Source organism: Sinocyclocheilus grahami, unplaced genomic scaffold (assembly GCF_001515645.1).
Source record: "Sinocyclocheilus grahami isolate Dianchi unplaced genomic scaffold, SAMN03320097.WGS_v1.1 scaffold268.1, whole genome shotgun sequence".
Taxonomy (NCBI): Eukaryota; Metazoa; Chordata; class Actinopteri; order Cypriniformes; family Cyprinidae; genus Sinocyclocheilus; species Sinocyclocheilus grahami.
Window position 1 is genome coordinate 1,858,814 of NW_015505447.1, and position 20,444 is coordinate 1,879,257.

Here is a 20,444-nt window from a genome sequence, read left to right on the forward strand (position 1 = left end):
CCTCCTCCAGTCTTCAGAGTCACATGATCCTTCAGAAATCATTCTAATATGATGATTTGCTGCTCAGCAAACATCAATATCAGCACTTTTTGTAGAAAGCATAATGCATTTTTTGGGATTCTTTGATAAATAGAAAGTTAAAAAGAACAGCATTTATATGAAATATTTATATATATTTTTTGTAACAATATAAATATCTTTACTGTCACTTTTGATCAATGTAATGCATCCTTGCTGAATAAAAAGTATTCCTTTCTTTGAATGAAAAAACATCCCCAAAGGTTTGAACAGTAGTGTATATAGCATGTATATGTCCCACTGAAATAAATCTGAAAATAAAAACCCTCTTAGTTTAAGGAAAACTTAACATTGTAGGTACATCCTTCAAGACACCTGACCCTCCTGTCAACAGCACTTCAGGTAGAAGCATCACACTCAGTCTGTCAGAGGTAGAACTCTATGGACATGCTTGCATATTAGCATAGAAAACCACAATGATCTCATGGCCCCATCCTTCTTTCAGATGTCATCATTCACTGTAACTGGATATGCAGCTGGTGGTTGGGCAATTGCATGCACTGAGGTTCAAGGTCTTTGGATGGGGGAAGAGATCCTGTTGATTGCGGCCTGTGTCTCCTCCTGTTGGCAGTACAAGTACTGTAGGTCGAATGAGTGCTGCCGCCTCGTTATAGGGAGATGCTTGAGATCTATGAACTGCTACTAAGACGTCTGCGTAAGAGAGAGGCAGGTTTTGTGCCTGTGTCCTCCTGATCGCTCTCACAGTCTCTCTGATTGAAAAAAAACAGATCAAGTAAACAAGCATTGCATTATTTATAACAATTAAGCACATTTACCCTGTACTTCTCATTACAGTAATGAGAAAGAATCTTTGCAACAAATAACAAGCTTTTAAAATTGTATTTTTCATGAGATTCTTACCAGTTCTTGTTGCTCCGGACCGCGGGCCTTACACAGTAATTGCAGCCGACAAAACCGATTACATGCTGAAACCATGTTAAAGGACATCTGTGCGGTGAGAAAATCAACTAGTTAGTTAATTTTTAATAAATATTACAGCCTACCTGTACAAAATATTTGTCACAATCCAGACAGAAAGAGAGCAACAAAAAGGCATCATGACAGAGTAACACAATGACTGAACAGCAGGTGTCTCTCTTTACTCATAGGTCTGTTAGTTTAGAGAAGTGAGTCATCTGAGTCAGCTAAGGTAGTGTTAGCAACTGGTTCAGACACTTAAAGGAACAGTTTAGTCATTTCTGTTGCTTTTTGTAGAATCCCTGGTCACTCACAACTAAAATCTATGTGAACTATCTCTTTAAGAGTCATGCTACCACTGACAACACAGCGAATAAAAAGCATGAATCATCACATTATATAAAAACAGCTGCCGATTAAATGTAAAAAGGCACTGAATGCAGAAATTGATATGATTGATATGGCTGATATGACAAATAAAAGCAAAACTAGATGTCAATTAATACTACAGGAGGAACAGAGAATAACTGAGGGAGACAAAAAGACATGAACGACAAAGCATGCGATGAGGCACACAGGTTGTGACAGAAAAAGTTGGTCTGTGGGTAATGACAGTCTACACACTCCAGCCAATAACGAGTTTCTCTGACCAAGTTAACAAAACCCACAGTAGTGACACGAATACCAACCTTCCATTTCCTCCTCGCATTGAACTTCTTAAAGTTCTTCATGTTGATGGAGGAGCGGTTCCTCTTTGCTATTTGAGTTCTATTGAGAGGCTGAAATAGAAATGGATGCGGAAAACAGTTATTGAAATGATCCTGAGGAGAAGGTAAAATGAATCAGACAATATAATATGAAGAAACGGGTGAGTTTATGCATCTCACCTTAATCCAGGGGTGAATGAGACACTCTTCTGCTGTCATCCTTTCACTAAATATAAATGCACAAAAGTAGAATAAAAACATTTAACCCCTAAAAATATTCAGATTAGACCGTTAAAGATTAAACTATTCAATTATTCTAATATAATTAATACGATTCTTGTTACCTCTGGTCTTTAACTAGCAGTTTCTGGATGAAGTCTTTGGCCATGTTGCTGGTTTGGCTGAAGCAGTGAGGCTCAAACTCGTATTTCATCGCCACAATGTTCCTCAGCGTCTCTTCGTCCGTCTCACCTTGGAACGGTGACAGGCCGCTCAAACTGATGGCATAAATATACATGAATAACAAATGTTTTGTTGCCTAGAGAACCTAGAGAAGGAGTAAACACTGCAGATGTAAGTCTTTAGTAAAAATTGATTATGGCAAGCATAGTTTCCATCAAAATACAACAGTTTCTACAGGTATTATTCCTGCAATATCTCTCCCCATAACCTGGGATAATAGAAAATATGTTAACATTTAAAAAATATGCACACCGCCATCAAGATCAACTGCTTTATCCCTGCATAAAGATAAAGGCTATTACTAGTCAGTCTGATGGTTATCTGCTCTCTGTCTGGTAAACTTCAAAAAGCACATTGCTTGTCAAAGGGAGGCTTTATTTCGGAGGTAATTTATGTCCCAGTTAAAATCTGAATATTTGGAACAGCACTTTGGTTTGCAGACTGATTCTTAAAGGATTTGACTGTCAGGAGTGTTATCATATGATTAATAACAATGGAAGATTACTTACAAAATGTAGGTAATGACACCAATGCTCCTGAAAAACATCACAAGAACATGATTAATCATCATTAATTGAATTTTAAAACCAGTGTATAGAATTCTAAGCTATTTAACATGCATTTTTTTATCATATAATTCTAAAATATAATTCCTAAGGTCTACATTTTGATATAGAAATTCACCTTTATTTATTTAATATATTCTTTTATCCAAAGTGATTCACTTCACATTTATCAGTGTTCTCTAAAAAACAAACCCATGATCTCGGCTTTGTTTGTGCCATGCTGTACCAGCTGGGCTTCAGGAACGAATGAGATGTAAACCAAACAAGTGTTATGCTAACATTATGTTAACTAGACATGAGTTGCTGTCTTTGCAGATGATAGCTACAGCGTTTTGTCAAAAGCCAAAATAGTTTTCCTTCCTACAATGTTTCGCACATGACATCCATTTTCAGATGCATATTATGAAGTACAAATTCATATACATGCTGAGACAAACGCACTTTAATGAGCACCTGGGGATGTCAGAGGAAGACAAATCAAGTCTGAGCATGCCCGAAAACTCCCTTAAGCACTCTAACACTATATTTCCATGTGTGTATGAGTGTTTGTGTTGCTAATTTAATCAGGTAAGACTTACCACATATCTGCTGCTGTACCGAGAGGCTCGTAGTTGATAATCTCAGGGGCTGAAACAGATGGAGAGAAACAAAAGCTTAAGGTTGCTTCTTCTGTTGGCTCTCATAAATTCTTCAGCATTTTTCTCAGCAATTTTATTGCATTAATCAAACGTTTCAAAGAGCTTTGGCTGGACAGAAGCAGACATATCTGTGAAGTCAAACTTACAAAATGACACCATTAAGTGCATTCTTTGAGACCAGCAGCACATGTTCACGTCCTCACATGAACCACAGTAGATTGTGCTCTGTTCCCCACTGAGTTGCATACGAACAACGCTTCACTATAATTTGATACAAATGCATCAGGATTTTGTTGTTGTTGATGGTTTAAAGTAGCTGACTAGCAAACAAACTAGGCATGAAGGCATCTCCTGTTAATCTCTAGTTGTTTTGTGACTGAAAACCACTCATAGAATTTTAACAAAAATATATATATATATATATATATATATATATATATATATATATATATATATATATATATATATATATATAAAGCTTTCATCACTTATTCACCCACATGACTTTTGAACACAAAATGCTTGGTACAACATGAGAGGGAGTAAATGTGGAAATTGTATTTTTTCTTTAAAGTTGACAAACCTGTTCAAATGAAAATGCATTTTAAATAACAAAGTGGTGGTGATAGTTTCATTGCTGAAGATTTCGGCAGCTAAAACAGGTTCAGCCATAAGTAGGCCTGACTCAGGAACTGGAGTGTCACTGACATCACAATTCAGCCTATCACCAGATGTGCTTAGAAAAACACTTAACCTCTAGTTCTTCACAAAGGATGTCCTCATGATAAGTAAAGTGCTAGTCACTTTGAACAAAGGAGTCTGCTAAATATCAAGTAGCATACTACTTCTGCCTAGTCTCATGTAGAAATAATACTTGGTTTGTCCAGTACCAATATTTACAGTTTTCTATACACATTTACATTTATTCAGTATTTATAGGAAATAAAATGTATTTAAAAAAAAAATATGACTATATTCCTGGTGAAATTTTTTTTTCGCCAGGAATATAGCCGTTTCCCCGTAACCGCAGTAAACAGCACCTGACTTTGAAACTTGCAGCGCTCATATTTAATCAATTAAATAGGTTTTTGAAGTTTAAGCTATATCTCATTATACATGTAAATTTACATTTAAATTTACATTTGAGTCTTCTTCTCCAGTTTCTACCAGTGATCATTGTTTCCTTCCCGCGGTACTAACTGCGCACATATCAGTAGCATCACTGGGGACAAGTTGAGGGGACAAATGGGTAGAAATTTGTATGCGTCGATCATGTGAGAAAGATGCGTTTCATACAAGATCTGGCAACTGGACAACCTTGGAATTTGTTGTCGTGATTATTCATTTGATGAGGTTTGGCCCATACAAATGATGGGAGTTTTACCGGAAGCGAATGTAGCAAACATATAAAATAAGCCCAGTGGGATTTTTTTATAGAAAGATTAAAAATACGGGGGAAAATATTTAAACGGGATGATAGCGGGATAGAATGGTAAAATACGGGAGAATCCCGGGAAAAACGGGAGGGTTGACAGGTATGCAGCAGCAATATACAGTAAATAAATCAATAAATCCACTGCTTGTCTCCTCTGAGGCTGGGACTCTGAACAGTGTTCTGTGCTCGTCTGTGCAGCCAAAGACAGAACAGTTAGCTTGTTTTGCTCTAACCTTCGCCACGGCATTAGAGCTGGTACACCGTTGTCGCTTGCGCAATCAAAATTATGGCTCCATGGGTGGAAACTTACAGATTAAGGGGCGGTAATATTATAATGAGATCCCTTTGCCACGTCACCAAGGGAGCGAAATCTGACGCGCTCGTTTGCTCAGACCCTTGCAGAAAAAGGCTTCCCAAAACAAAGTTACTGGGTTAATCTTTTTCATGTTTCCTTGGTTGGTAGATGCACCGGGGACCTGATTATAGCACTTAAAACCTGGAAAAGTCAGATTTTCATGATATGTCACCTTTAAAGAGCACTGATAAGTGTAGCAGGCCAACCAGATGTGTGTGTGTGTCACATTTCAGCATGTTTCAGTATGTTAAATGACATTTCTGCCATATATCAGCAGTGATTTCTCTTATGTGATATCACAATAGCTATTTCTGTTCCTGTCCACTCAATTTACAGCTGAACTTACAAAGCTCTGTCATTTTATCTGAACTTAGTCTCCATGGAGACGGCTATAAATAAAAATTTTGCATATTCAAACACACATTCGAGCAGATGCAAACTCAACATGCGCACACACTTCACAAAACTTACTGTACACAGGTATGTAAATGCAGATACTATTATTATCAGTCAGTAAATATAAAAGCACACACTCAGCTGTTGACACATGTATTGTTAGCTGCTTAAACAATAACAAAACCGGTTTAACAGCACATAAATTTGAAAGTAACTCTATCGTCCCCTTAAGTACGGAGGTTTGTTACCACCACATAACATTAAGTATGCAATACCATCAGTAAGATTTTATATTTTTAAAGAAATTACTGTACTTTTATTCAGCAAGGATGCATTAAACTGATCAAAGTGACAGTAAAGACCATAGTGACAAAACTATTTGAAATACATGCAGTTCTTTTGAACTTTTTACTCATCAATGAATCCTGAAAAAAATATATCACAGTTTTCACAAAAATATTAAGCAGCACAACTGTTTCTAACATTGTTAATAATTAAAAAAATGTTTCTTGAGCAGCAAATAAACATATTGAAATGATTTCTAAAGGATCATGTGACACTAAAGACTGGAGTAATGGCTGCTGAAAATTCAGCTTTGCCATCACAGTAATAAAATACATTTTAAAATATATTTAAATAGAAAACAGCTACTTCACAATATTACAGTTTTACTGTATTTTGGATCAGATAAATGTAGCCTTGGTTGAGCAAAAAAAAAAAAAAATCTTCTTAAATTTTGACCTCAATAGTAGTGCATATCTCATGCTTGTGGTATTGGACAAGCATTCAGGTCTGCATTTGCATATTTGCGTAGGTTTATGGCCTTTAAATGAACACATTCACTTGAACCCAAACCACACAGACCGAACCACTCACCAATATACTGAGGGGTTCCACCTAAACTCTTATACTCTTCTCCTTGAATAAAGCGATGAGCCATGCCAAAATCAATGATCTTGATGTCTGGATTGGGAGCGTGTTTGTCAGACAACATGATATTTTCCGGCTGAAGAACAAGAAGGAAGAAAAGAACATGTCTTTTGCCTTATACACAAGAAGGTTACTGATTTTTATTGTAAATTATATGTTTAGTTTATTAGGTTGTAAATTTTTTAAACGTGTTGAAATTCATCTAACCCTAACCAAGTTATTTTTCTACACAGGTTTTTAGGTCAGTAAAATGCTGGTATGGTTTCTTTAAGAAGCTCAGTAAGGTTTGATGACAAACATAAATAAATAAATAAATATTACAGATATTTTGAATAAATATAGTGGATTTAGGGCATTTCCACAATGTGAACAAAATCAATATATTTGTCCTTTTTTCTGAATAAATACTGTTGTGTTCGAAGTGTCAAATTAATTTTGGTCAGAGGTGACAGCTTGGGTGAGAAAGGTACACAGTCTACTTCCTCATTATCGGGCTGAAATCTTTATAGGAAGTGACATGCTTGCTACACAGAGTTAAAATTAACTTTCGAAGGTCATTTGAAACTGTTCATGTGGTTGATTGGTTCGCTTTTCTGACTTATTTAGATGGAGGCTAGCAGAAAGATGGGCTTCCTTCCTACCTTCAGGTCAAAATGGGCAACGGTTTTTTGGTGCATGTAGCGGACACCTTCCAGAATCTGCTTCATGAACTCAATGGCTTCCGTCTCTGTGAGGTTCTCTTTCTCAGCGATGAAATCAAAGAGCTCGCCACCCTTTATGCTATATACAAAAAAGATAAGATCAACAAGAAAGAAGAATGAACCATAGATCAAAGAACAAAGAAAAACTTTTATTCTCATGTAATGAAAACATTTTTATTATTATTAAATATAGTATTTAAATTGTAAAGTGCAACTGTATTTTTTTTTATAAATTTTCCAGATTTTTTGCATTATAGTGATGTGAATTTGGGGGGGACATGTATAATTGTCATGAAAAAAAAGGTTAATTTAAAAAGAGACGTAATGTAAAATATATTTTAGATTTGTTTTACTTTTTATTTTTAGGTGAAATATGAACATTTATTTAATATTAATCATATCATAACTTTCTGTTAATTCTTCCTCCTATCTCTATCTATCACGCATCACCTTCATTCAGGTGTGTTTCCTCCAAGTTTTTTTAATCTCAGAAAAACAAACACATACTCACAGCTCAACGATGAGGACCACCTCTGCCCTGCTCTCGAAAACATCTTTGAGAGCCATGATGTTTTGATGCTGAAGGCTCTGTAGGATCTCCACCTCCTTCTCCACACTCTTCCTCTCCAGGCCCAACCTGCTTCCTGCACCTTTCTTCAGCTTTAGGAATTTCCCCGCCCACAGAACGTCAGTGGCCCGTTCCCGCACCTCACGCACCTGCCCAAAGTGACCACTAGGATGGCAATAGACAGAATAAATGGAGATAAGTGTTAAAATAAGACCTAGGAAGTTGTTTAACTATGTAAGTTCCAAAAAAGGGGTTAAAACAGATTATCTTATATACGGTACAATGCATGTATACTATAGTGAACCTACCGTATAATATACAACACTGTAAATTATTTCACGGGTAATTAAAAAAAAACATTTGTTAATTTATTTTAGATTCTTTATTTTATTTATTATTTTTATTTTTCAACATAATAATAATTTATTATGGCTCATAACTCATTTGTTTTACAAAATGGATATTTCGGAAATGTTGCCATGTTAATACCAAAGTATTCTTTTAAGTGCCTCTAAAATACTATTTAAATGCCAATGTATATGAAAATGATCATATTGTTTTTTTATATTATATAATTTTTTAGATAATTAATATTTTGTATACATTAACTTTCAAAATTTTGGGTCGGTAAGAGTTTTTAAAGTTTTTGAGAGAACTCTCTACGCTAACCTAATCCAATAAAAAATGCAATAAAAACTGTAAAATTATTACAATGTAAAAAATGCATTTGATCCTATTTAAATATATATTTTAAAGTGTAATTTATTCCCGTGATGGCAAAGCTGAATTTTCAGCATCATTACTCCAGTCTTTAGTGTCACATGATTCTTTAGAAATCATTCTTATATGCTGATTTGGTTCTCAAAAAAATATTTTATTATGATCAATCTTGAAAACAGCTTTGCTGCTTTTTTTCAGGATTCTTCACGGAACAGAAAGCTCAAAAGAACAACATTTATTTTAATAAAAAAAAATTTTAAACAATGTTTTACTGTCTAATTAATGGATCCGTGCTGAATAAAAGTATAAATTTCTTAAAAAAAAAAAAAATTACTTTTGAACAGTAGTACATACCATGGTACTGTCATCTGATACATATTTTTGTTTTCTTTAGGAAAGAGAAAATAAATAGTTGTGCATCTCTTTACCTTCCCAAAACACTTCCAATCTCATAAAGATCTTCAACATTATCCAGCTTGAAGACAGCCATGCTGCTGTCTCTCTCTCTGTCTCTTCAGTGTCCTCTGTCTGTCAATGTCCAAAGGAAAGCTATGGGCTACTGTATAGTGCTCATACTGGGGTAAGCATTAGGTCCACACCTAAAAAACACAGGATGGTAGTAAGTGGCTTATTTCGGTTTAACAGAACTCCAAACAAACAGAAAGCATTTCTATAAGAATATTACTAAACTTGCACAATCATTTACATTAAGTATGCCTTTTATGCCTTTAAAGGCTGCTCTGACAGCACAACCATACTAGCAGGGAACAGAAAAGGAGAGATATCTGGAAATCATTTACGAGTCCCCAAAGGGTGAACATCTGGAATGCAAAACCATCTGATGAGCCAGAACTACACACATGAGAAAGAATGTTGGACTAAATGCTCTAGCATTTCGAACAGACGTAAACAAGACAGTCCTTTAAACTTCAGCCAAGTGTGGACAAACCATTAGGTCACAATGTGCAATACAGAGCATGAACATCGTGTGAGAAACTGCCAAGACCTTAGTTACCCTTCCATGATTATATTAATGCATTCTTAAATTATGAGCCCATTCCCCACATTGAGTTGTGGTGTAATTAGTTTTCAATGGCTAACACGGTTTGTCACCAGGGGAGGAAGAAATGAGAAAATGAAGTAGGAGTTGGGAGGAGAAAGATTATTTATGGAGTGACAAGACAAACAAGGTCTTGTTTTAGCATGTCTATCCATCTGCCTGTCTACCCATATAATCTATCATTTATCCATTTCAGAGGAGAAAATGTGAGTTATAAGAATAAATGGTGTGATACTGGAGGTGGATTATTTCACATTGCATTGCAATTGATGTAAATAATGTAAATGTGCTGTGAATGCGAAAAATATGGCATTGAGAGCAACTGCAAATGGCAGTTTGTCTGATTTGAATACAAGCTGGACAAATCTGTTGCATCTGAAGGTGAACAAACACTAATTCTAACACTTAAGTGCACAAGTAGACTCTCTCTCATAGACTGCTGAGAGGAGCATCACTATTATTATTTCTTATATTTAAAAAAACAAACTCCAGATCTGAAGTAGCAAACTTCACTCTTGACAACCACCCAGATCACACTAGCAACAACAACCCTATAAATGCCTTAGAACCCTATAAAAGCCAGAACACCCTTGCTACCATATAGTAAAGCCCTGGCAACAACTGCCTCCTTGTCATTTCTGACTTGTAACAAAAAACAGAGCAATGCCTAAAAGATGCTATGTGACAAGGTGTACAGTAAACAAGCTAAAAAACCCAGAACTACGATTTTATAAGCTGTCGACCCCCCAAAAAACAAACGTTTAGGACACAAATAGTTGTAGATGTTGGGGTATTTCACGTTGGGCCGTTCAGCTGGATCATTTCTCAAACAAAAGGAAGGTTAGGAAAAGGGGCACTGACATAGACCAATGAAATTTAGTTTCTTAATATATCTCCTCCTCTCAGATTCACATAGGGTGGTCATGTGATATAACATTCCATTTCATGGAAATATGAAATAATCCTTTGACATGGTTAAAAATAATGAATGGTCTTGTCGCCGATTACATTTCCCTCCACCTTGTTACATAGCAGCTTTTAGGCATTGCTCTGTTTTTTGTTATAAGTCAGAAATGACGAGGCAGCTTCCCACAATAGAAAGTCAATGGAGACCGTTGGATTGTTTTTCCCCCCGGTGGGCGTGGTTTTCAGATTATGATGCGTGTCGCTCTGTCTCTATACAAATGCAATAGCAATGCCCTAGCAACCACCTGAAATGCCCTAGTAACCATCCATAATACCCTAGCAACCATATAGCAATGCCCCTGCAACAAAAATAAAAACCTTAATAATGCCATACCAACCAACCAGAATACCCTAGCAACTGATAAATGAATCCCCTGGCACTAAAAAAAAACAAAAACCTAGCAATGTCATAGCAACCACCCAGAACACACTAGCAACCACCCAGCAAAGCCCTAGCAAACATCGAGAACACCCTAGCAACTATATAGTAATGCCTAGCAACCACCCAGCAATGCCCTTGCAACAACACAGAGATGTACAATATAGCCATAGCCAGGGGCGCATAAATGCATGAGCTTCAAGGGGCTGAAGCCAGGGGCCTACACTGGAAAGGGGGCCCACGGGCTGCAGGGAAATTATATTTTTTGAATAATTATTTATATGGGAGTTTGCAGCAGTGACAACAGCGTTCTGTAAACAAACTCACACACTCATTTTTAGCGATGCCCTGGTTGTAGTATAGCAGTGCTTCTCAAAGTCCGGACTCCGGTCCGGATGCGGACCCGGAGGGAATTCAATCCGGACCCGCCTCCATTTCGTATTTCAAGAGCACTAATACATTTCCTACTTTGATACACGCATGTTAAACTTATAAATCATTTGTTTAGTTTTTTTTTTTAAATGTCTTTTTGGAGATGGTCCGAAATGAAAGCAAAGGCGAGATACTGAAACTTTTCCTTCATGACATTTGTTGTCATGACATCCAGTGAGCGTATGACGTTTGACATAATCGGGTGACATTTCAAATAATATGAGTAATTTTTTTTCTTTAAATTTTTGTTATCACTTAGATTATGGCCATTTGACTTCTAGCAGTGTCCAGTGTTTCCTATACATTGAGTTATTTGTGGCGGCCCGTCACAATATCAAAACTGACCGCCACAAATAGATTTTCCAAAAGGCTTATACTTAATTGAATAAACTGAGCACTGCACATTTCAAAATTAAAATGCAGCGCAGGTGTTTTTATGAATGTATCTTTGAAAAGAACCAACCATCTTCAGAAAAGCTTCGATGTCATTTTCATTTCGACTGCGTCCGAAAGCTCTAAAATTTCAAGGCATGAAGGCATCAAGGCACGTCCGAATACAAATTCTGCTTCACTTCCTGTCTCCGGAGGTACCTTCTCCTGATCGATTTTTGAAGGCAGCATAGATGTATCCTTCGCTGCCTTTGATATCCCACAATCCTGTGCGTTCCATTCCGTGACGGTTGGGATAAAAAAATAAAGATGGCATCTGAAAGTTGCGTTTGGTGGTCAGTTTGTGTGTAAATGTATGTTTCTGACTAACTCTTTGCACTTTTGATGTTATTTCTAGCGAGAAATCAGTATTATAATAATTAAATATTTGTTTAGCTATCATCAAAACTCTATTTTGTTGTAGATCATTAAACCGTTACGCTGCCTCAGAAGCCTGTCCGAAATAAGTTTCATGAGGTGCCTTCGTGCAAAAACACTGCCTGAAAAGTCAATGCCTCATAAGGCAGCGAGGCAGCAAGTCAGCTGCCAACGTCTTTCCTGTAATGCCTGATAAAGTAGTGCTTATTTGATTACAGCCGTTACTGGGGAAACCGCTATATCTCCCACTCCAGCAGCACCTCCTGCTGGCAGATAATGAATTTGCATTTGCAAGTCTGTGGGAAACACTGGTGTCTGTCAGCAAACGTAAACAAAAAGCATGCTACAGAGCTGTTTTGAGTCATGTGTTATTACTCTGAATTAGGCTACTACTACTATTACCATCTTGTGCCCTGCAGTAATCATTTACTTAAACACTCTTTTTTTGTTAAAAACAAGTTTTGTTATAACCAATTGTTCCAGTCCGGACCTTTGACACTGATGAAAATTCAGATTTGGTCCTTTGAATGTAGATTTTGAGAACCACTGCTATATAGTGAATGGCTCAGTTTAGGTTCCCCCCACAGTTTGTATAGTTGGTATGCTCCACGTGTTCAATCAATATACTGTAAGTGGAATGTACAATGCATTCGCTAGTAAATAATCGCAGCACGAGAGTATCTATATGTCAACACACAGATTAACAGAAACACAACACTGCTGTGTGAAAGGAACTGGACCGGACAACGTTCTGTAACGTCATACAGTGAGAGTTCAGTAACTTGCTTGGATGTAATCTTTGTGTCATCTGTGTCCCATAAATAGTGTCAATTTTAAATCCGGGTCTCAAAGTCTCCATTTTAAATCCGGGGATGGAAAAATAGGAATTGTCCTATTGCTTAAATGTGATCATTAAACTTTATACGGCTGTGATTTAACAAATTAAACGTGAGCACGTCATGTTTCAAAATAAAAACGCAGTTAGGAATCACCAAATAACCCACATTTATGTCAACATGCAGTGTGTTTTGCTCTACTGATGATGAATAATTAATATTAATATTAAAATGAATATTAATGGTGTTTAAATCCTGTAAACTCACATTTCAGGCAGGAAAGTTTTGATGGCATTTTCCTTTCATATTACCTCTGTATAATGCCCGTAATAACGTAGTGTTTACGTTATGTAATGGCTATATAATTATGCTGTTCCACAAGCGCCACCTTGTGGCAAAGAGTGAATTTGCACATTTGCTTATATTCACATTTTACGCAGAACAGTGTTGTGAATGTTAACTGCATATTAACAAGACCAAAAAAAAAACGAAATTTGACCAATTATTGTTAGGAAGCTTAAAAAAAAAAAATTCTGGGGTCAGGGGGCCTACTGTAATGCTGTAGCCCAGGGGCCCATCCTAGCAATCACCCATAAATGCCCTATAGCAAACACAAAGTGCATTCTAGCAACCACCCAGAATACCCTATAGCAACGAAATAACCATACCCTAGCAAGCAGCTGTCTACCATTGTGGCTGTTAGTTTCACACAGAAACAAACCAAACACATTTTCTTTAGAAAAAAAGTGTTTGATCAAAGTCTAACAGTGTCTGAAGCAGACACCAGAGCTCAGTGCTTAGAAGCTGAAAGAGAAAAAAACAAGCAAGGGAGTGTATTTTACATAACAGATACAATCAAACAAACATCTGTATCTAGAAGACACACGCCATACACACATGCGATCATACCACACATCTCATGTTCTTGAATCCATCTGCATTGCTCTGTGATGATAAAGACAACAGCTTATATTTCTGTGTGCCAAACTGAAGTTTACAGGGCACACTGGACATTCAAAGTGTTTAGCTTGCACGTCAGTTGCGTTGTTTAAAGTGCACATCAACTGTGTTATAGAGGGAACAGAACAGCTATTCCAAAATATCACCCCACCCATCTCACTTCAGCTTCCTACAGTAAAATACCAGGGGAAAAGCCAAAGAGCACAACAATATAGCCTTCATTGCAAAACAAAAAACTCCCCTTTTGCTTCATTGGAGCAACACTCACTCAGCTGTGTCAAATTACACACTCATATCCAGTAAAACTATGCTCAACAATTTGTTTCAGCTTGTGTTGTCATTTTTGCATCACTACTGCATTTTGCAATATTTTAACTTAAAAGGTACATACACTATAAGGATAGAGCTTATCTTCCATCACATTATGTTAGGTACTTTATTTTGTAAATTCAGCTGAGTCAAATGTGTGACAATGTGCGAGTTCAAGTGAGTGAATTCTGAAATTTGCGTGTGAGCTTGCTTTCATTCCCTCAAAGAAACAACTTGAAGAGCAATTCCAAAGCCTGAAAACTGCCTGCTAAATCTAGGATCATATCTCCAACCATAAAACGCCCCAAATGAATGACCACATCCTTGATTTTATTTTAGTCTTAGAGCTACAGATTCTCCCCTACAACAATATAAATGAGGAAAACAAGGACTAAGAATTGACAAAACCAAGAAAAAAAAAAATTATTTTAATTTTTATTTTAATGCCATTATTTTTTTCTAGCACAAGCTTCCAGGAAACCCACCACAAGCACATACATATAACTTGAAGTTAGGCTGATTGAGTCATGTTAAAATACAGTTTTGACTTGAATAAAAGCAGTTAACTAGATGTTATCATATGAATCACATAGCTTACCTGACAACTTCTTTTACAATGTGAGGACAAAATTACACATGCAATCAGTAACGCCTTTCCAATGCGCCTTTCAGCTAAATCCATGCGGTGCAAACCAAATATGGACAAAATAAAATTGCATCTCCTGTTTTTTTATTTTTTATAAAAACCCTAAATCCAGAGGAAAGATCAGGTCTAATTGTTTACTCAGGGCCTGGGAGGTTTGTGGTTTGTTAGCCAGACCCTGGTAGTTAGGTCTGGTGATAACCACTTATATATCACTAACTATGCAACAATCTTACTTGGTTATTTTATTTTAAACAACGTAATAAAGTCATTGGCAGTTTTGAAACTCACACAGGGTTTTTACACTGAAGCAGTCTTGACAAATCTTGAAGAAGAATGTGAATGAAAGAAAGTTAACGTTTAAACTGCAGTTTTGGCTTTTTGCTCCGTTTTGCTTTGGTCTGACAATGACAGAATGCGATGAAACGAAATCACATCATAATTTAACAAATATAACCAAATCGAACGTCTCCTGTCGACTCTGTGTGTGCAGAACACGAACGAAACCTGCGTGTGGAAACTTGTTCGTGTCTCATTCTCGCGCGTCGTGTCTGTTCAATACTCCACTGTGAGTGTTTCTGAGCTACGCACCTAGGAAGCCCCAAAGTGTCACGATCGCGATGCAACGATTAAATGAATGACCATTTCCTTGTAACTTCTATCATGCACTGCGACATATGTTCAAGTTTTATTTTCTCGTATCTCCATTTTTTTCATATAGAAGAGCCTATTCAATGTCAAATCCCCTGTAACCTGAAGAATCGGTTGAATTATGGGACGTACCTGGCATAGATCCTTCATGAAGTCGTGTCTGTTTGACGGACGGTATTTCCTCCGGAGCTCCTCTGGCTGCGGACGCGCTAGTACTGAAATGAGGAAACGCTCATGTTGACCGTGTCTGTACAGTGAGTGCCCGCATGTGGCAAGCCGTTTTAACACTACGCCTCAACACTAACACTTTTTGTAACTAACTTCTTCAAATTTATAGTAAGCAATCCATCCTACTAATCCTACTAAAACAACTATAGTGACTACTATATAATCCAATCATATGTGGAACTCAGATACCAACTAATCACATTTATGTCACATCATTATATATTTTGATTTCAGCTGGCACCTATTCTAATTTTACTAGTAGTAACTATTCATTAGGTAGTAGCTATTCTTTAATAGAGCAGTTGGGAAAGATATGAGTGTCTATAAATAGGTACCAGTATGCTATTCAATAATCCCGAATAAATGACAGTAACTATTTATTACAGTTACAAGTAACTAAATTAAAATTAAATAATAAGTTGGAGTAATTAGCCTAATTCTAGTAAAAACTGGATTGGGTATCAGCAATAGGAATAGCCTACATAGTTGCAAGAGGATATCTGAACCACACGCTCACAGAATTTATACAAACAAATAGTATTATTTACTAGTAACACTGGAACAGGTACTTATCCACACAAATAACTTATCCACTAAAATAGTGACTAGCAAAGGAATAAGGATCAGCTTCTAATAAATATTTACAAGTTAAACTGAAAATGTGAATCACTTTTTACTACAAAAATTATTTGACCTACTACTTGAACAAATATTCACTTGCAAACAAGTACTACCCTCTAATAGTTACTAGTAAAACTCAACAATATATTGGTTGCCATTGGATTACTTAGATGTAATTAAAAATACATTTGTAACATAGCCTACGCTAGTTAGTTTTAAGCACTAAATGTTAAAACTGCTTGCCGCAGCACACCTCATGAAAAACGGGGGTGGATGTATCATAGGTAACTCTCTCTGCAGCTCCATAAACCTCTGGAATTCACGGTTGAGAGATTGAGGCTAAAATGATGCATTTCTGCAGCAGAAAAAAGGGACACGTTTGTGCATTTAAGCAGGAGAAACAAGTCGGACAAGTTTCGGAGAATTACTTAAGGTGACTGTAATAGTGCAGGCAAGAATTACAGTGGACTCAGCTCAGCTCTAATGGCTGGACAGCTGTTCTTATTTAACCAACACATTTTTGAAACAGACGTTTTGAATCAGATTGAAAGGAAGTGGAACGCATAGAAAGAGGGAAAATGTGCATGACAATCACGTTAAATAAAACCGTTGTATATAGTTTGGTATGCATGACTTATGAGTGGCTATTGTCGAGCCTAACGAATGACAGGTCATTTTCATTCCTGTCTCGTGCCGAATTTCATTCTGAATGTTAACGTACGTGCGCCATCTAGTGGAGGTGCTCTGTAACTGTCCTGTTAGTAATTATTTTGGAAAGAGAATAAATAAATAAACAAATAAAAGACAATGGACACAAAAGAAAAACATGTTGTTAAATGAGAATTCATTTGAGAATTATTTTGGACTAAAGATACGAGTTCACAAAAATAACATCATAATGTTAGTTTTTTTTAATAATTTAAATAATAACATCATAATAACATTATAATAATATGGGCCTAAATAAAATACAGAAAAAAAAGCGAGGAAGAAAGACAAAGAAGAAATCTCATTGTGTATCCCAATAGATTATAAAGAAATGTTAAAGTAAAGCTTGTGGGTATTGGGCACAGTACTTTGCTCACCATTTGTATACCTCTTTTGTCATCTCTTTCTATTTTTCTCACCTCTCTTGTTCATTGTGGTCATTCTTTCTCATCCTGTGTGGTGAGCAAGTCATGTGACGCAACTGCCTCTTCTCTCTCTCTCACCCTAATAACACTCTCACTGTGCTTAAAAATAAACATACATAAAAAGCACACGCACATAGATACAGGATACATAGACACAAATGTAGATGTTTACAATTTGTGTTGAAGAGGGAAACATTCTACAGATAGTTTTAAACAGCATGAGTTTTGTTTTATAGACAGACATTCAAAAACATAATCAAATCTACAGAAACTCAATAAAACTGCAGTAACATGATATTATGATTAAAAAGTGAATAATTTTAAGAGGACCTCCATTTTTACATATCATTTTTGCAAGATATGTTAATGCATATCTTTTCAAAGCTTTTGTTTTAAAGAATTTGGTCATTGTGTACTTGTGGTTCAAATGATTTAAAAAAATCCATAAATTGTGGCACACTGTAAAAATGATAAATAAATAAACAAACGATTATTGTAATATGTTTTAAAAGAAAATACAACTACAGTTTCTCTACTTCAAAAGCTCACATTTAATTCGATGTGTTACTTTCTGTTTCTTTGTAACTGTTTGTGCAATTTACTAGCAATTTCTGAAGCAATTTTGCTTCTATACTAATTTTTTTTTTTCCCAGTGCACGGCAAATTTTGAAAATCAGTGCAAATTGTTAGGTTGTTTATTTGAGCGTTAGTAGGCCTACATCAGTTGAATATTTCACAAGAAGTTTAAAAATGAAATCGGCACACAATCACCCACAGTTCACTATCAGTTCTTTTCCTGTGACCTTTTCCGCTCTCTTTCTCTCTCACTCACACATTTTTTTTTTTCCCAGTGCACGGCAAATTTTGAAAATCAGTGCAAATTGTTAGGTTGTTTATTTGAGCGTTAGTAGGCCTACATCAGTTGAATATTTCACAAGAAGTTTAAAAATGAAATCGGCACACAATCACCCACAGTTCACTATCAGTTCTTTTCCTGTGACCTTTTCCGCTCTCTTTCTCTCTCACTCACACATGCATTTAAACAGGATGAGGCAGAAACACTCAAGAACAGATAGAAAGAGGTAACATTTTACACCCTGCACTTGAGCATGGACTTTGACAACCAAAAGATTAAAGGTCAGCTATCTCTCAACACCTTTTGAACTTACATAATAATTCTTTCTAAGGTAGAAATCAAATGTGTTTTATTACAAAAAAATAAACAAAACACAACCTGATGGTTTTAAGATAAGTTGTGTTTACTTGCTTCTTCTGACGACTGGAAATGCTTTCTTTTAAAATCTTAAAATGTCCATATTTATTACAATGTCAGATATAGCTGTTATTTTGACAAGGTTATACTTATTTAATTTATCATTTTGTGAAAATAAATATATTTTTCAGGTTATATTTACTGTCAGAATGAAGGTATATGGTGCTCAAGCTGTGCTTATTTTGTTTTAATGTGTTAAAATAGATTATAGGCAATCTAGCATTAATATAGAATTGGGAGTTAGTTTAAAAAACAGAAATGTCCTAGACTTTGTGTAGTATAAAATGACAACACAAATCTACATGATAATCTACTCCTTACTATACTATAATTCTCAGACACAACTGATTCTGACTGCATGGCTATACCATAATCTTTCAACACAGCATTAGTGTTACACAGAGCCTTTAATATTTGTAACATTATTGTTTTGTTGATTGTTTGGTATCTAGAATGTTCTGTGTTGCTGGCGTGCTTGTAGAGAACGTGACATTTCCGTTCAGGGTTATTTTGAGCCTGACTCTACTGGTGTGGTACTAGTGGTTCTAACTAACTCTACGAGTTAATATTAAACATCTGAATGTATTTAAAGATTAATACATTCAAAAGGCAAATAACAGTCCGATCGAAGGTTGAAGGCACTATAAGAGAATATTTTAGCATATTAAATTGAAATTAAATCACATCCATCTTTCATTTACTATTGATAAGTGTTTCAATACTGTTTGCTTTAACGATCAAATTTAGGAGGACTCATTTTATTTCTGTACAGATGCTGAATCTCAGCAGAGAGAAGAGCGATCGAGCGCTCTTCCTGTCCATTACCCGAGACCAAAGCCCCGTCCATCTGTAGCTCCAGAGAATCATCCCACAACCAAGAAACCTCCCGTAAAACCCCAAAGAAGCATAAAGTGTCGTCCCACAGCACAACAAGGGATAGAGCAACTAAACCAGGGACATCAGAAGGAAAATGAGGTGAATCTGTCAAGTAATAGATGTGTAACCATGACTTAAAAAGACTGCAGAGCTCTGTTCCAAAAAATAACTTTAAAAAAACCTTCAAAATATTGAATTCAAATAGGCCCAATGGTTTAAGCCTGTAAGATAGAATGATTACACACACACACACACACACACACACACATATATACAATGTATTATTATACAATATAATCGGCTGAAAAACCTTCTAATGTCCTCAGAGTTCAAATGCGCATACGCTACAATTTCCACAAAACAAAAATACTTCTATTAGCGGTTCACCTGTTCTACATTCTCTCTAAAGAGCCTTTTGAAGCAAAGAAATAGCAGGTTGGTCAGTTCGACCAACAACAAAGTCAAAACTGACAAAGCTTTGAATTTTTTAGGCCAAATTTATTATATACAATATTTTAAAGCATTCTGAAATAATCCATGAGAAAGTAGCTGGTTAGATTTCATGAGATGTTTAATGTGACACGATCGCTTCATAATCAGAGTGATCTGCCCTGTAAATATTATTTACACATCTTGTGGGGGCTTTTGAAACCATTTTCAAAATCACCTCAAGCTGATTTAAATTTTTCACATTATCTTAAAATATTTGTTTTTTTTAATACTCAAGTCTACATACACTATATGTCGCACGTCACCTGACCAAACCCAGAAAACAGGGGCAAGTTCAAGCTCAAAC

The 20,444-nt window shown here is 36.1% G+C and overlaps 2 protein-coding genes across 5 annotated transcripts in view; one reads left to right on the forward strand and one right to left on the reverse strand.

The window, feature by feature from the left end:
• Positions 1–280: 280 nt before the first annotated feature.
• Positions 281–15,745, reverse strand: LOC107599596 (death-associated protein kinase 2-like). 2 transcript variants are annotated; one of them, XM_016291239.1, is made up of 13 exons: positions 15,650–15,736; positions 13,864–13,899; positions 8,903–9,073; positions 7,698–7,919; positions 7,127–7,265; positions 6,432–6,561; positions 3,310–3,358; positions 2,675–2,701; positions 2,048–2,200; positions 1,884–1,929; positions 1,686–1,775; positions 940–1,026; positions 281–788 (listed from the first exon to the last, which is right to left on the reverse strand). In XM_016291239.1, the coding sequence occupies exons 3-13, from the start codon at positions 8,962–8,964 to the stop codon at positions 708–710; spliced, it is 1,086 nt and encodes a 361-aa protein (XP_016146725.1). In that variant the 5' UTR covers positions 8,965–9,073; positions 13,864–13,899; positions 15,650–15,736; the 3' UTR covers positions 281–707. The 2 variants fall into 2 exon arrangements, with proteins under 2 accessions (XP_016146725.1, XP_016146724.1); XM_016291238.1 differs by lacking the exon at positions 13,864–13,899 and having other exon boundaries at positions 15,650–15,745.
• Positions 15,746–18,538: 2,793 nt separating this feature from the next.
• The window catches only part of LOC107599558 (SH2 domain-containing protein 2A), a 32,588-nt gene continuing 30,682 nt past the window's right edge, over positions 18,539–20,444 (forward strand). For all 3 annotated transcript variants that reach the window (XM_016291201.1, XM_016291200.1, XM_016291199.1), the window contains exons 1-2: positions 18,539–18,636; positions 19,545–19,747. In XM_016291201.1, the coding sequence (XP_016146687.1) occupies positions 18,609–18,636; positions 19,545–19,747 (231 nt within the window). In that variant the 5' untranslated portion in view covers positions 18,539–18,608. The remainder of the gene's footprint in view (positions 18,637–19,544; positions 19,748–20,444) is intronic.